Genomic DNA, 15,193 nt, shown 5'->3' with positions numbered 1-15,193 from the left:
ACTATCACTGATTTTATTAAAAAAGACTTCCCAGAGCACTTAGAGATACCACATTTGCTAACAAGTGCGTTCTGCTCAGAAATTATGTTAGAGTTTGAGCAGTAGAGCTTTTTTTCTGCAGCAGCCATTACTGAAGAAACCTCTCTGTCTTCACAGGATAATTTTGGCTTTGACCTCCCAGCAGTAGAGGCTGCAACAAAGAAACATGAGGCCATTGAAACAGACATTGCAGCATATGAAGAGCGAGTCCAGGCTGTGGTTGCAGTGGCAAAGGAGCTTGAGACTGAAAATTACCATGATATCAAACGTATAACTGCAAGAAAGGACAATGTTATTCGCCTGTGGGAGTATCTCCTGGAGCTGCTCAGGGCACGGAGACAGCGGCTGGAGATGAATCTTGGTCTGCAAAAGATTTTCCAGGAAATGCTATACATTATGGACTGGATGGATGAGATGAAGGTGAGTGTGAGCCATGTGAGAATGTAGACCAAATACTCTGAAAAGGTATAGGTATCCCTTGTTGTAAATTGTTAAGGTTTGTTTTGCCCCTCTGATTTAATTTGGACCAATGCAGAAGATCTGCATTCAACAGTGCAGTTCACTTTTAAAGGCATAGCCTAAAACTGCCACAAAGAGCATTCCCAAACTCCTTATATTTTATGATGACTTTTTAAAAAAAGCAAACAAAGATAAAGAACAAGTTCACTCCTATGGAAAACTACTTTTCACCTTTGTGCCTTCCTCATAAGGGCTTCGGTCACAGTGCTTTGGTAGGGATGATGATTTTGGTGAAAGGGAATTAGATAATCTCTCGTCATCACAGTTTGCATGGGGAACAACTCACCTCTTCACCTCTGTGCTTTAAAAAGCATGGATTTCTTCCTGCCTATTCTGCTGGGATCTGGGAAGGGAGAGGACCATGTCTTTGTTCTTGTCCATCAGCCAGAAGAACTTGGAAGCTGTTGGAGGAAGGAAAGATGTGTATAGCTCAGTGGCGGCTCACAGGGGCTGGAGCAAGTGCTTTCTCTTGGTCTTGCTGAGCTATTGTAGCTTCTCATCACTGTGGACTTTAAAGTGCCTTAAGGAGCACTCAAGTTCTTCATGGTTGCCAGTGATTTTAAAACTGTTATGTCAAATTCATATCTCTATGCATTTGAAACAGCCCTCCTTCTGGGTTTGGTGTTTCTTTGGACTTAAATCAGTGTAAGAACAGAGAACAGCATAATGCCTGGAGTCATTAAGGAAACAGTTTATGGCCTTCAGCCCATTTTGCTTGTCTGTTCTATTTTGATCAGGTGCTTCTGCTGTCTCAAGACTATGGCAAGCATTTGTTAGGAGTTGAGGACCTGTTACAGAAACATGCTCTTGTGGAAGCTGACATTGCTATTCAGGCTGAGAGAGTGAGAGGGGTCAATGCATCTGCTCAGAAATTTGCCACCGATGGAGAAGGTAACTAGCAGCCAACACATCTTTCTTTGTCTTAATTAAGTATGAGGTTGTCTGTAAGCCTCATTAGTTCTGCAGGACACATTAGGTTAAATTCAGCACCAGAAAAAGAGAGTCCAGCTTCATTTGTTCCTTCGTTACTCACTATGTCAATGATTAATTTGATCAGGTGCTCAAGAGTTTGTTATGGCATTGTTTTTCTTGTGACATGTCATGCTCCTAACCAGCAGCTGCTGTAACTTTGTGGTGGTCACCATTAAATCCTCCAGCTGTGTTTCTAGTGCAAATAATACAGATTATTTGACCCAGTCTGATATATTTATGCTAAATAAAAGTGATTTCCCTAAACCAGTGTTATTAACTAGGATAAAGGATCTTCATTTTGTTAAGTTGTGTGGGAAGTTGGTATAAACCTGGAGTAGTCAGTTTTGTTTGGCTGAAAACACTCATGAATATTTTTCATTGTTTTTTGTCTTCATGCAAAGAGCAGCATTTTCTGCTCTGTGGTTGTTGGGGGGGGGATCTGAATAGTTTACACTCACTTTCAGGAGGCTAACTATGAATTCTTTTATGTGAATGTCATAGATGCAGCAAACAGAAATTAAGAGCTTTGTGTGTGCCCCAACTGTAGGCATGAAAACGGTGGTGGGTTGAAGTTTCCCGCCAGCATTAACTTTGCCAAACCAACTCAGTTAGAAGCAAATGAAGCTGCATTTACAAGCAAAAACTGTACTCTACAATGGAATTCAATGAGCATGTGCAAAATATACAGCATTTACAATGTTGGACAGGTATTTACAGTTAGCAAACAATACAAAAATCACCCTGGTCAGAGACCAGGGAAGCCGTTACGCTGCCCCCCACCCCTGCCCCCTGTCCCAAGAGAGAAAAGAGGCAGGGAGAAAGCAGTGGGGTAGACTTAACTAAACAAAGCGGCCAAGGCCAGCCGACAAGCAGGTTAATCTCTCCCCAGCAACACAAACAACAGAGATCAGAGAAGAAGAAAAAAAGTTGTTTAGGTACAGCCCATCTTATTCTAGGTATTTATCCAATGAGTTTGTTTAGAATAACATTTTGTTTCCCTTTCCACACCCAGTAGTGATTTATTTATATTTTTGTACTTTTCTGCTCAAAATCTGTAACTAAATGTTAAAGGCATAGCCTGAAAAGGCTACGAAAACATGCAGATGAAAATCAGTCTGTAAGTTGCAATGTGCATTCTCTACCCACACAGGTTACAAACCGTGTGACCCACAGGTTATCAGGGACCGCGTCGCTCACATGGAGTTTTGCTACCAAGAGCTGTGCCAGCTCGCAGCCGAGCGCCGGGCCCGCTTGGAGGAGTCCCGGCGCCTCTGGAAGTTTTTCTGGGAAATGGCTGAAGAAGAGGGTTGGATCAGGGAGAAGGAACAGATCCTGTCATCTGATGACTATGGGAAGGACCTAACCAGTGTTGTCCGTCTCTTCAGTAAACATAAGGCGTTTGAAGACGAAATGAGCGGTCGTAGTGGCCACTTTCAGCAGGCAATAAAAGAAGGTGAAGACATGATTGCGGAGGAGCATTTTGGGTCTGAGAAAATCAGAGAAAGAATTAAGGATATCCGGGAGCAGTGGGCTAACTTGGAACAGTTATCTGCCATTAGGAAGAAGCGCCTGGAGGAAGCTTCTCTCCTTCACCAGTTCCAGGCTGATGCTGATGACATTGATGCATGGATGTTGGACATCCTCAAAATTGTCTCCAGTAATGATGTTGGCCACGATGAATATTCCACTCAGTCCTTGGTCAAAAAACATAAAGATGTGGCAGAAGAGATTGCAAGCTACCGGCCAACCATTGACACGCTTCATGAGCAAGCAAAGGCTCTGCCACAGGAGCACGCCAGCTCTCCAGATGTGCAAGGCAGGTTGTCCGGAATAGAGGAGAGGTACAAGGAGGTTGCTGAGCTGACTCGGCTGCGTAAACAGGCCTTGCAGGATACCCTTGCTCTTTATAAGATGTTTAGTGAGGCAGATGCTTGTGAGCTTTGGATTGATGAAAAGGAGAAGTGGCTGAATAACATGCAGATTCCAGAGAAGCTGGAGGACCTGGAAGTGATCCAGCACAGGTGAGAATGCCTTTAGCAGGAAGTTTGGGTGACAGTTTGGTTTTTGGTTCTTTTACACCAGGTACCTTGCTCAGCTTGCCTGTGGCTCACAGTCTTCAATGTCTGTGTGATCTTTTGTTTTTTTTTTACTCTGCTTCAGATTTGAAAGTTTGGAACCAGAAATGAACAATCAGGCATCCCGTGTGGCAGTGGTGAACCAAATTGCTAGGCAGCTGATGCACAGTGGCCATCCAAGTGAGAAGGAAATCAAAGCACAACAAGATAAACTCAACACAAGGTGAGTGAAGGCCTCATGCTCATCAACATGACAGTGGCTGAAACAAGTGCAGTGGCATCATTTGTGTTTCTTAGCTGTGTGCTTCAAGATACTCTGATACTATTACCTGAAGTATTGTCAGTAGGCCTTTAAGATAAGAAAGGAAGAGAGGCGTGTCTTCCAAATATTTGACTAACAGATGGAGTTTTGCTATTGACTTCAGTCAGGTCCTGAGTGAATCAGTACTTTGATTTGAGAACTGGGAATTTATTGTAATAGCTATTATGATAAAAGCAAAACCAATATAATGTTGTGTGAACTCACTCATTTTTTGGCTTCAAAATAAATCAAGTGAGTCTGTTTAGTGTGAAAATCAGCTGTAGCTAGCAGTTAATTGCTCGAGGTAAAAAATCACACTTGTAAAGACTCTTTGTTGCTGATGTTGTCTTATTCTAATATATACCACTTGGTATATATTGGCACTTGGTGCCATGGTCTAGTCATGGGGTCTGTGTTGATAGGTTGGACTCGATGATCCTCGAGGTCCTTTCCAACCTAAGCGATACTGTGATACTGTGATACCATAGCTTGGTTAGTGGTTGTTTTGCTGAAACTAGTGATGATGTAGGAAGGGCTGGAAAAGGTTATTTCATGGTTTACCAAGCTAGCATCAACAACTGCTCGCTCAACAACGTTGCCAGATCTTTTTCCCTTATTATATACAAATCTCAATTTCTCTTCTCACACATTTCAGATGGAGTCAGTTCAGAGAGCTGGTAGACAGGAAGAAGGATGCTCTGCTCTCCGCACTGAGTATCCAGAACTACCATCTTGAATGTAATGAAACCAAATCCTGGATCAGGGAAAAGACTAAAGTGATTGAATCCACACAAGATCTGGGCAACGATCTAGCTGGAGTGATGGCCCTGCAGAGGAAGCTGACAGGCATGGAACGTGACCTGGTAGCCATTGAGGCCAAGCTAAGCGACCTGCAAAAAGAGGCAGAAAAGCTGGAATCAGAGCATCCTGACCAGGCACAAGCCATCCTTTCACGGCTGGCAGAGATCAATGATGTATGGGAAGAAATGAAGACCACCCTGAAGAACAGGGAAGAGTCCCTTGGAGAGGCAAGCAAACTGCAGCAGTTCCTGAGAGATCTGGATGACTTCCAGTCTTGGCTATCTAGAACACAGACTGCAATTGCATCTGAAGATATGCCAAACACCTTGACGGAGGCTGAGAAGCTGCTCACGCAGCATGAGAATATTAAAAATGAAATCAACAATTATGAGGAAGATTATCAGAAGATGAGGGACATGGGTGAGATGGTGACACAAGGGCAAACTGACGCTCAGTACATGTTCTTACGCCAGCGCCTACAAGCTTTGGACACTGGATGGAATGAGCTTCACAAAATGTGGGAGAACAGGCAGAATCTTCTTTCTCAGTCTCATGCCTACCAGCTCTTTCTCAGAGATACTAAGCAAGCAGAAGCATTTCTTAATAATCAGGTAAATGGTCAAGATAAACCTTACATAATCTCTACAGGTTGACACCATATACTGCGAGCAATTCACAAGCGAGATCATTTGGGGGAGGGCTACAAACAGATAAATTGCCTTTCTAAACTGTAATTTGCTCTTGGTGTTTTACTTCTAGCTCTTTTTGGGAGATAGTTCTTTTCACATGTTGAATCTGTTGTTGGAGCACACAGCGCAGCCTGAGTGCAATGCTTTCCTATCTCCCATTTATGCTTTAATCACAGGAGTATGTCTTGGCACACACGGAAATGCCCACTACCTTGGAAGGAGCAGAAGCTGCTATTAAGAAACAGGAAGATTTCATGACCACAATGGATGCCAATGAAGAAAAGATCAATGCAGTGGTAGAGACTGGCAGGAGGCTAGTTAGTGATGGGAACATAAACTCTGACAAAATCCAGGAGAAAGTGGACTCTATTGATGACAGGTAAGATCAGAGCAACGGAGCTGTTCATGCTAATGCTGTTCTCAGAGCCGGCCTTTCGCCCGACTCCAGAGGACTGCCACTCCTGGTGCAGACTCTTGTCTTTGTCCCGTGAAAAAATAGCAGCTGTAACGTTTCCAGAATGTGCTGGGCTGATCTTAATTAACCATCACCTCTTCCATTTTTGAGAAGTTTACAAGGTAATGAGCTCACTAAGCAGAATTTAGCTGTAGGAGTGTTGATGTGTAATTCTTGGAGTATTGAGAGGCTTTATGTTACAGTGGGTGCTATAACAGCTAGCCATACTTGAGTCTTCATTTCCTCTGCTACCTCCTAGCTGATTTAATTACAATAATATATTCCTGTCCTCCTTCTGAGGAAGGAATGTGACTCTTCAAGAGTGTAATTGGCACCCCACCCACTAAGCTTTGATCACCTTTTCCAGCTTGTCTGGCCCTTCTGAAATCAGATTAGGCAGCATTGATACAAATCCATCTTTCATCCTAGAACAAGTCTTTTGCTTTGTCTCTTTAGCCTGTGGCATGGTTGCTGTAGAATGTTAAAAGTTTCTTTTTCTTTGATAACCAAACTTGATGGCTATGGTTCGTGCTCTAGCTGCTTTTGGTCTTTCATGCAACTTGTCAACCATGAGTATCAGAACACAGCAGTAAGCTCATACAGAACTTTGCATGTCAAATGTCACTGACGACCATTCTGTCAGACTTGCATCCTCCCACTGCCAGTAAGCTCAAGGCTTTCCAGAAGCCTTTGTTTCCAAGGAGAAACTGAACTGAAGTAGTTCATAAAATGGTGTGCATTTCCTGTTCTGGCAAACATATCCAACCTTATATACATCCAGTTTAGCTGTTGCTCATGGATTCAAGAAGAGTGAATATTCCTGTTCCCAGAGCTTGCTGAGGGCCTCTGAACCCTCTGGCAGCCAAACTCCCAGGATACTTCACATTTTCATTCTCTCACTAACCAGCTGGACTCTCCTTAGCTCTCAGAGAGAGTCTGCAAAGCCCAGGAAGAGAAGGCTATATGAAAGCAATCAAGGTGAAAGCTAGGAAGTTCATTTTTCTTACTCATCTTTGACTTCCACTCTCCTCTGCTAGAAGTGTTCCAATCATAGAATGATTTGCATTGGAAAGGACCTTAAAGATCATCTAATTCCAAACCCCCTGCTGTGGGCACGGGCACCTCCTGCTAGACCGGGTTGCTAAGATCCCCATCCAGCATGGCTTTGAGCAGTTCCAGGGTGGTAGCCTCCACAACTTCACTGGGAAACCTGCTGCAGTGCCTCTCCACCCTCATGGTGAAGAATTTATTCCTAACATCTCAATTAAATCTAGCTTCTTTCAGTCTGAAGCCATTTGCCCTCCTGTCACTACCTGCCTTTGTAAAATCTCCCTCTCCAGCTGTCCTGTAGGCCTCCTTCAAATACATGCACTTAGGCAGGAGGATTTTAGCCTGGTCTTCTGGTCAGGTGCCTTCTTTCTGCAGCTTTTGGAATATTAAAAGACAGCATCCAAGGTTTATCAGCTCCTTCTTACAGTCCTTTCTGAGGTGGCTCAAGTAGGAGACAGCTTCAGCCTCTGTTCTGCATGCTCTGCAAAGATGTTCCTGCTGCCCCAGTTATGCTGCAACTACTCCTCTGTGTCCCCATTGTCCTGTGGCACCACAGCTGGCCACCTGAGCCATCCTGTCCTGCCTGTGGGCTGTGTGCTGGAGTTCCTGCTCTGAATGGCAAGTAAGTCTGAAAGACTGTATTTTTTTAAGCCCCCTTTTTTCCACCGCACTTCCTCAATTCCAAAGCTATTTATGCAGAGCGCTGCAAAAACCATCCGGTGCTCTGCTCTTCAGGAAATCCATGTGATTGCTCTCTGAATCTGTAGGGCTGATAAGCCTCAAGAACAAAGCCTTAGGGTTGGGTATAGTGGGAGTGGTAGCAAAGGAAGCCTCTTTGGTTTTACACAGAATTGCTCTCCCGACCAAGCTCCACCTGCATGTATAACAAAGGACCAAAACAAACAAGTACAAATATGTGCAGTGGCTTCATGCTTCCCATATGGAGCTCTTTGTAGTTTCTAGTATTGTTAGTGCTATTTTTTACAGTCATGCTTTCAAGCTATTCCAGAGGAGACCTCCCCACCTTCTGTTACAGCAGACAGACTCTGCTCTAAAATGGTTCCCATCTAAATAGACACAGTAGACATCAGGCCGAGGAAGGAGAGTGCAGAAGCAGAGCGGAGCTGTGCAGTAAGAGAGAAAACATTTCTGCATCCTTTTAGTGCTGTTCACAGGGAAGAATAAATGGGAATGAGAACGTGGAGAAAGAGTGAGGGAAGGAGAAGGTGGGTTTGAATCAATCTATCCCTAGTTAAATTTTCCAGCTAGGAAAAGCTGCTGTCCAGTGCAGCTGCCTCTGCTTTGGTGACTTCTTCTGCTGTTTCTGCCAGCCAGAGGAGAAGCATTTTCTCCTCCATTTTCTCTTGGAAAAGTGTAAGGGAACTGCCTTGGTCTGTGTGCCTACACATGGCCTTGCCTCTGATTCTGCAAGTAGATTTAGTTCAAACACAATGGCAGATCTGCCTCAGATTGTGATCTAGGTCTGTTTTGTATTGTGCAACTTTCTGCAGCTTAGGGAACAGGAGTAACTTTTGTTCTTGGCCATTCAGAAAAGAGTGCCTCTTGTTTGCTGGGATAACTGAGGAAGTTAAAACTGCCTTGCATATGTCTCAGTATTCATAGTAGGCAGTTGCATATTACTGTACAGGCTTTGAAACCCACAGGCTTACAGTTAAACCACAAGTGCTTCTGTCAGTTTTCAGCACTGTTAGCATTCTCAGGGGCCTCTGAGGATGCAGCATAGGAGCTATGACAAATTTTGGTGATCTACGCTTGGATTAATTTGAGTCAGACACCTCCTTGTGCTGAACAGGTCTCAATTTTCTCACTTCAGTTCTTCATAACATTGCCATGGAAGGAAAATGCCCCTCCATGTTTTAACTGACCATGATATATTCCCTATCCTCTCTTTACCATATAGGTTTGGCTTACCTTGGATCTGTCTCTTCAGTGTGTGCATAGGGAAATTCTAAAGTCTCTGTCACTGAAGCTTTTAAAGGCTTTAGGGAAACATAAATGAGTAATTAAAAATGTTTAGATATAGCCAGTCTGAAGCAGGAGAACAGGCTATCCTGTTATTCTTTTATTCCTGTGTAAAATAGCATCAATTCTGTGATGAAAATACAGGAATTCCTGCCTGTTCCCACAGTGTCTGTCCTCAGATACCACAGTCACATCTTCAAGTGCCTGGCTTAAACTTTACTACAGTTCAGCCTCGTTTATCCTCAGAAAATACCCATCTTTGAGTTTCAGGTCATCTTGTACAACTCACCAACCTTTCACAGTTAAATAGCTCTAGGTGCTGAATATCTTATTTGTTATGCTGAGAGGGGGAGGAAAAAAGGAAAAAAGCCTGCAAGCAATGCCATCATCTGGTTTTGATACCCCTGTGTGTCTTCCCTTCAAAGTTCTTGAAGGTAGTATTTCCAATGCTCTCTGGGGGATTGGGTTTTGGTACTTCTATAAACACAGAGTTTCTCAACATAAGAGCTTACTCTTAACTCCATTCAAGTAAGTGTGATGAAATTCCCTTTTTAATTTCAGAGAAATTAAATTCTGTCCTCTCAAGAATACATGAATCTATGATGTCATCTGGCTTTAGATCTGTGAAATAATAATGATAAAATCACCCAAGCAGTTCCTTGCTTCATTTGAGCAACCTGAGTAATTCACTGTGTTTGCCCAGGCATATGAAAAACAGCCAAGAAAGAGCTGTCAAATAATCCCTGTCAAAACATGAAGACTGTCTGGTCTTGGACTCCAGCCTCCTGCTTTAATGGTTACATCTTGTCTTCCTCACCATCTGATCTGTAAATGAGTTTTCTTGACCAACAGCTATATATAGATGCTACTTGCCTGGTTATTCAGAGGAAGCTGTTGAGACAAAAGGGAAACAACGTGTATCCCTGTGACGTATTTTGTCCTATTCCTCTGCCTACAGACCTTATGCTTTTATGTCAAATGTATCCCTAAGTGTTCCCTGTGTTTGTAAAGTCCCTGAATTTATGCCAGATAGTTTGCTCTGGTACCTTACAGCAGATCAGAAGAAGTGGTATCTTAATACAGTTGTTGTCACGAACATTTAATTCATAGTCTTGTAGAGTATCACGAGTGTCTGGAGACTTCCACTAACAAGGATTTATTTAGCTATTGCCAGTATGTGCTGAGATCATCTTATCAACTGCCACCCTCTGAAATAGTTTCCAGCTCTCTATCCCCATTTATTTCAGGTTATTGAAAGGGGCAGCAGTATTTCCCTTTAATACCCTGTACAGTGAAACGTGAACAAATCTAAGACAGTGAGCAGTAAATAAAAATTGCCTTCTTTGCTCTGCCTCCTCCGTCTCAGAAATAATGAACATACTGAAGGACAGGGGTAACTACTCTAAATTAAGCAGTAGTTGAAAGTGTGTTCAGAGGTGCCTTGGGAATGAGCTCTTGAGGCACCATGGCCTTCTGAAGAACCCACTGAGGCTTTTGAGACTGCCAGCATGGCTCATCCTTCAAGAGGCAAACAGTTATGAATTAAAAATAGGGCTTCTAGACTAACCTTTTGTTTTCTCCTGTCTACTCTTAAACACTCTGAGGAATATGTTCCAACATGGGTAAAGCTTCTGTTTGCAGAAGCACACTGATGTATTGTGTTTGCTGTTTGTTAAACACAGCATTTGGAAGGTGATATAAACCAGTTTTGCTCAGGAGAAGAAGTGCTGAGCGAAGGTCGTAAGGAGCATTCCAGCAAGGCCATGCTTTGGAAGAACCACAGAACATTCAGTCTTACTGTTGCAATTTTGCAGATCCTTTTCTTGTGTTTTTTGGCAAATAGTCTGAAATTTCCTGTGCTCTTCAAATGAGCAGGCCAAATTCTGTACATAGCACTTGTAAAACCCTGCTGACTTCCCTGTGTATTTTAACTGGTCATAAAAATAAGTCGATGCTGAACTTAAGTGAGCACGTTAAAAGACACGTGCGTAGCTAAGGGTCCAAAATGCCCTTCATTTGACAGGCAGGCAAAGCCACATGCCACATACATATTAAACAGGTGTATCCCAGAGGGGTGACAGGAATCAACAAATGCTGGGTTTGCATTAAATGCCTATTACAATGGTTTTTGTCTTTGCTGTGATTTTTTTGACTAGACATAGGAAGAACCGTGAAGCAGCCAGTGAACTTCTGATGAGACTGAAAGACAACAGGGATCTTCAAAAGTTCCTTCAGGATTGTCAAGAGGTAACTTACATCCTTTCACTTTTGTTGCTGAAAGCTGCTTCCTGCAGAGGAGCATTCTTACCCCTCATGCTATGAACACTGGAATACTTAGCATTTTGCAGTCAGGTTATCCAGTAGTATTTAGTGTGAAGGAACAACTGAGGAAACGCCTGCTCAGTACTGCAAAACCGAATCTGTTGGGGTTTTATTCTCATGAACTGAATTTCCTTCTGCCATCTAATCTAAAGACTGGGGGAGTAGCCAAAACCAGTGAAGATTTTCTGATGCAGTATAAATTAATCATATGGAATGTGGTGGGACTATCACTGCACTGTGATACACTTCAGCTGTTACACGTATGTGGCCTGGTGCAGGAGATGTCAAGTGGTTTCTGCAAAGCAGTCAGAACAGGAGGTTGAGAGGAAGAAGGAAATGGGGTTAAACTGGATCATCTTTGATGTGTTACTTATCTGATAGTCTGCCTGTGTTTCAAATGAAGTACTATAACTTTTAACAAAAGAAATAGATTCCAGACTTTCTAGTGACTTCTGTGGACTGTTTACACTGACAGCAACATTTTCATGTTGGGAAGGATCTTGTTCCCAGCAGGAGGAATTAAATCATTTCCAGGTTATTTCATGCATTACTAAAAGCTGATAAAGAGCCTTGCCTGTGAGGTGCATTAAATACTAACTGTCCTTATCTGAAGCTTGCCAAGGAACCTGACTATGACAAAGATGTGCTTTTAAATTCAGGAGTCAGTACGTGGGTTGCACATCTTAGCCAGCTCCCAAGGGACTGGAAGTCACAGCAGTGTGTCTGAAAGGGATTGCCCACAGCTGAGGCTCCTCACAAGAAACAAACAAAATGAGGAGTGTAAACTGGGCAAATGATGTTTGCTGCCTCACTGCCTAGATGTACTTTGTTTTCCTGCATTATGTAAGCTAACCATGAACTTGGGTTAAATTGCATCTTCCTTGACAAGAAAAACATCACAGATTAGCAACAGTTCTGCTGTAACTAGCAGCAGCTTCTTCCTTCCTCTGTAGCATCTCTGTTGCAAAAGTCCCCCTGGTTCCCTGAGCTCTTCTAGCCTCTTTGTCAGTGTGGATGTTTTCCCTGGAGCTGGGCTTTTTCCCCTATATCATTGTTAACAAAAAAGAGGCAAACATAAAAGCTCCAGTGTCTGGCTGCCTGAATGTCTGTCTCCTCAGTTGTTGCTCTTCAGCCACTAAACCATGGGTGTCTCGACTGCATGGCTCAAAGACAGAACTCACAATACCCAAGTGCTAAAAGTTTCTCTGATCCTTCCTGAGAGGACATTGGCCTTGGTTGTAACTGAGTGGCTGTTTGCTGAGAAGACAGCCATAATGAGACTTAGACTTTACATTGGTGTGATTACTCATACCTCAGGGAGGCTGGAGGGATCGTGGAATGGAGCAGCACTGTCCTGCAGGGTGCACAGGAGCCAAGGGAATACCTTGCCCTTTGCTCATCTCTGTGAAGCTGAGAATCATTAGAAAACAGATTTGAACCAGTCTCTGACCTGGCAGTGATCCTTTGGCCTTCCTGCCCACTGCCTTAGGGGTGGTTTCCCATCGGTCTGTAGCTTGTAGAGAGGAAAGGTATTTCTGCAGTGTGCTCCTTCCCCAGGGCAGCCCTTCCTCAGCTGTCACTCTGTGCTGAAGCATCGTTGTAAATGTGGCCTCCTGCCTCTTGCTCCTTCCTGCCTCTGACTCACAGGCGAGGCAATGAGCGGGGTCAGTGGTGCTGGGGGAGGTGACAGGATAATGCTCACAACCACAGCTCAGAAGTCATAAACATTTCCCCCAGGTCACAGAGCAGATTTTTTTGTTGTTAGTAGTCAGATACACTGTCACAGGTTAATCCTGGGGTGTTGCTTTTTTGGTCTGTTTCTCACATTCATAAATAGGAATGTGTTAAATTGCTGAGTGAATGAAATCAAGAGTGACAGCAGAAAATCCTGAGAAGGGGAAATGTGAAATTCTGCCATTTAGTTTTCTTTGACTTCCTGCTCTTTCACAGCTCACCTTGGAGGAGATTAAAGCTGATCTTCCCTGTAAGGGACTAGAAGTTGCAGCACCATCTGGGCTAATTTCTCCAGGGATGCTGGAGTGAAAGCATTTGGCAAGACTCCACGCATCAGAAGTTCTCTGCCAGTTCAGAGGGCTGTGCCAGCAGGTTTTGTCATGCAGTGCAGATGTCTGTGAACCTTAGGCTGCAAGATAGGCTGTGTCAACTCAGGTGTTTGCAGTGTCTGGGAAGTGCAGCAGCAGTTAGTGCTCTTTCACCCTCCTTTGTTGCTCTGCCAGCTTCACAAGAATTTTGTCCCTGTGTTTTCCTTAGTTCATGCTTGGTTTTAATTGCAGAGTGTTGGAGTCTTCAGGGGGTTGAGAGCAGAAACAGACGTTTGCAGTATAGGTGCAAAGGATGAGAGGACCCCAGTAGCCAGCTCTGCTGGTGTTAACAACAGGCTTAGGATATTCTGGAGAAATAAATGTCCCAAGTGTCAGTCTGGGGAATTGTTTTGGAGCATTATGATGTTCTTTTATTTCAATCTACTTTTGGACTGACAATAGTCACTTCAGTGACTCCTGGCTATACAACCAGATTTTTTTCAGCCCTTGCATGCTTGATTTGCACTTTTGTGTTCTCAGAAGGAGCATAATAACACTGTGGGAATCAGAAATAAGGGTTTTATCCTGAGAACCAGTGCCATGTACCACCTATCATCCATGTCTCGGCTCACCCTATCCATTAGTGTGAACACAACTGCTTTTCACAGAATCGCAGGATCAGCCAGGTTGGAAAAGACCTCAGAGATCATCAAGTCCAACCTATCACCTAACACCACCTGACAACTAAACCATGGTTCCAAGTGCCACATCCAATCTTTTTTTGAACACCTCCAGGGATGATGACTCCACCACCTCCCTGGGCAGCACATTCCACTGGCCAATTACTCTTTCTGTGAAGAACTTTCTTCTCACCTCAAGCCTAAACCTCCCCTGGCACAGCTTGAGACTGTGTCCTCTTGTTCTGTCACTGGTTGCATGGGAGAAGAGACCAACCCCCTCCTGGCTACAACCTCCTTTCAGGTAGTTGTAGATGGCAATAAGGTCTCCTCTGAGCCTCTTCTTCTCCAGGCTAAGCAACCCCAGCTCCCTCAGCCTCTCCTCACAGGGCTGTGCTCAAGGCCTCTCCCCAGCCTCGTTGCCCTTCTCTGGACATACCCAAGTGTCTCAATGTCCTTCTTAAACTGAGGGGCCCAGAACTGGACACAGTACTCAAGGTGTGGTCTAACCAGTGCTGAGTATAGGGGAAGAATGACTTCCCTAGTCCTGCTGGCCACACTATTCCTGATACAGGCCAGGATGCCATTGGCCTTCTTGGCCACCTGGGCACACTGCTGGCTCATGTTCAGCCTACTGTCCACCAGTACCCCCAGGTCTCTTTCTGCCTGGCTGCTCTCCAGCCACTCTGACCCCAGCCTATAGCACTACATGGGATTGCTGTGGCCAAAGTGCAGCACCTGGCCCTTGAACTTATTAAATGCCATCCTGTTGGACTCTGCCCATCTGTCCAGCCTGTCAGGGTCCCTCTGCAGAGCTCTCCTACCTTCTAACAGATCAACTTCTGCCCCAAACTTCGTGTCATCTGCAAACTTACTACTGGTGGACTCTATCTCCTCATCCAGATCATCAATAAAGACATTGAACAGGATGGGGCCCACACAGATCCCTGGGGAACACCACTAGTGCCTGGCTGCCAACTGGAAGTGAGCCGGGACTGGTAGTAAATGATGGAGAGCAGGTTGGCCAGCCCATCTGCCAGCTCTCTCAGCACCCTGGGATGGATCCCATGTGCTCCTATGGACTAGTGAGGATCCAAGTGGCTCAGCAAGTCTATAACTGCTTTCTCCTGGATTACAGGGGGACTGTGCTGCTCCCTGACCCCACCTACCAGTTCAGGAGGCCAGTTATCCTGGAGCCCACCTGTCTTATTGTTGGAAATGGCTGCCCACAGACCTTTTCATTAATGTGAACGTTTTTCACTTTAGACT

General features: G+C 44.2%; 1 protein-coding gene across 4 annotated transcripts in view; it reads left to right on the top strand.

The window, feature by feature from the left end:
• Window positions 1-15,193, top strand: part of SPTBN1 (spectrin beta, non-erythrocytic 1) — a 131,629-nt gene that overhangs the window by 91,455 nt on the left and 24,981 nt on the right. For all 4 annotated transcript variants that reach the window (XM_068153320.1, XM_068153321.1, XM_068153322.1 and 1 more), the window contains 7 exons: window positions 157-459; window positions 1,296-1,449; window positions 2,681-3,551; window positions 3,691-3,828; window positions 4,562-5,318; window positions 5,573-5,775; window positions 11,040-11,130. In XM_068153320.1, the coding sequence (XP_068009421.1) occupies window positions 157-459; window positions 1,296-1,449; window positions 2,681-3,551; window positions 3,691-3,828; window positions 4,562-5,318; window positions 5,573-5,775; window positions 11,040-11,130 (2,517 nt within the window). The remainder of the gene's footprint in view (window positions 1-156; window positions 460-1,295; window positions 1,450-2,680; window positions 3,552-3,690; window positions 3,829-4,561; window positions 5,319-5,572; window positions 5,776-11,039; window positions 11,131-15,193) is intronic.

The sequence above is a fragment of the Melanerpes formicivorus genome, unplaced genomic scaffold, assembly GCF_026170545.1.
Source record: "Melanerpes formicivorus ecotype bairdi unplaced genomic scaffold, bMelFor1.0.p_v2 SCAF_25, whole genome shotgun sequence".
In the NCBI taxonomy this organism is placed as follows: Eukaryota; Metazoa; Chordata; class Aves; order Piciformes; family Picidae; genus Melanerpes; species Melanerpes formicivorus.
This window is presented reverse-complemented; position numbering and strand designations above follow the sequence as displayed.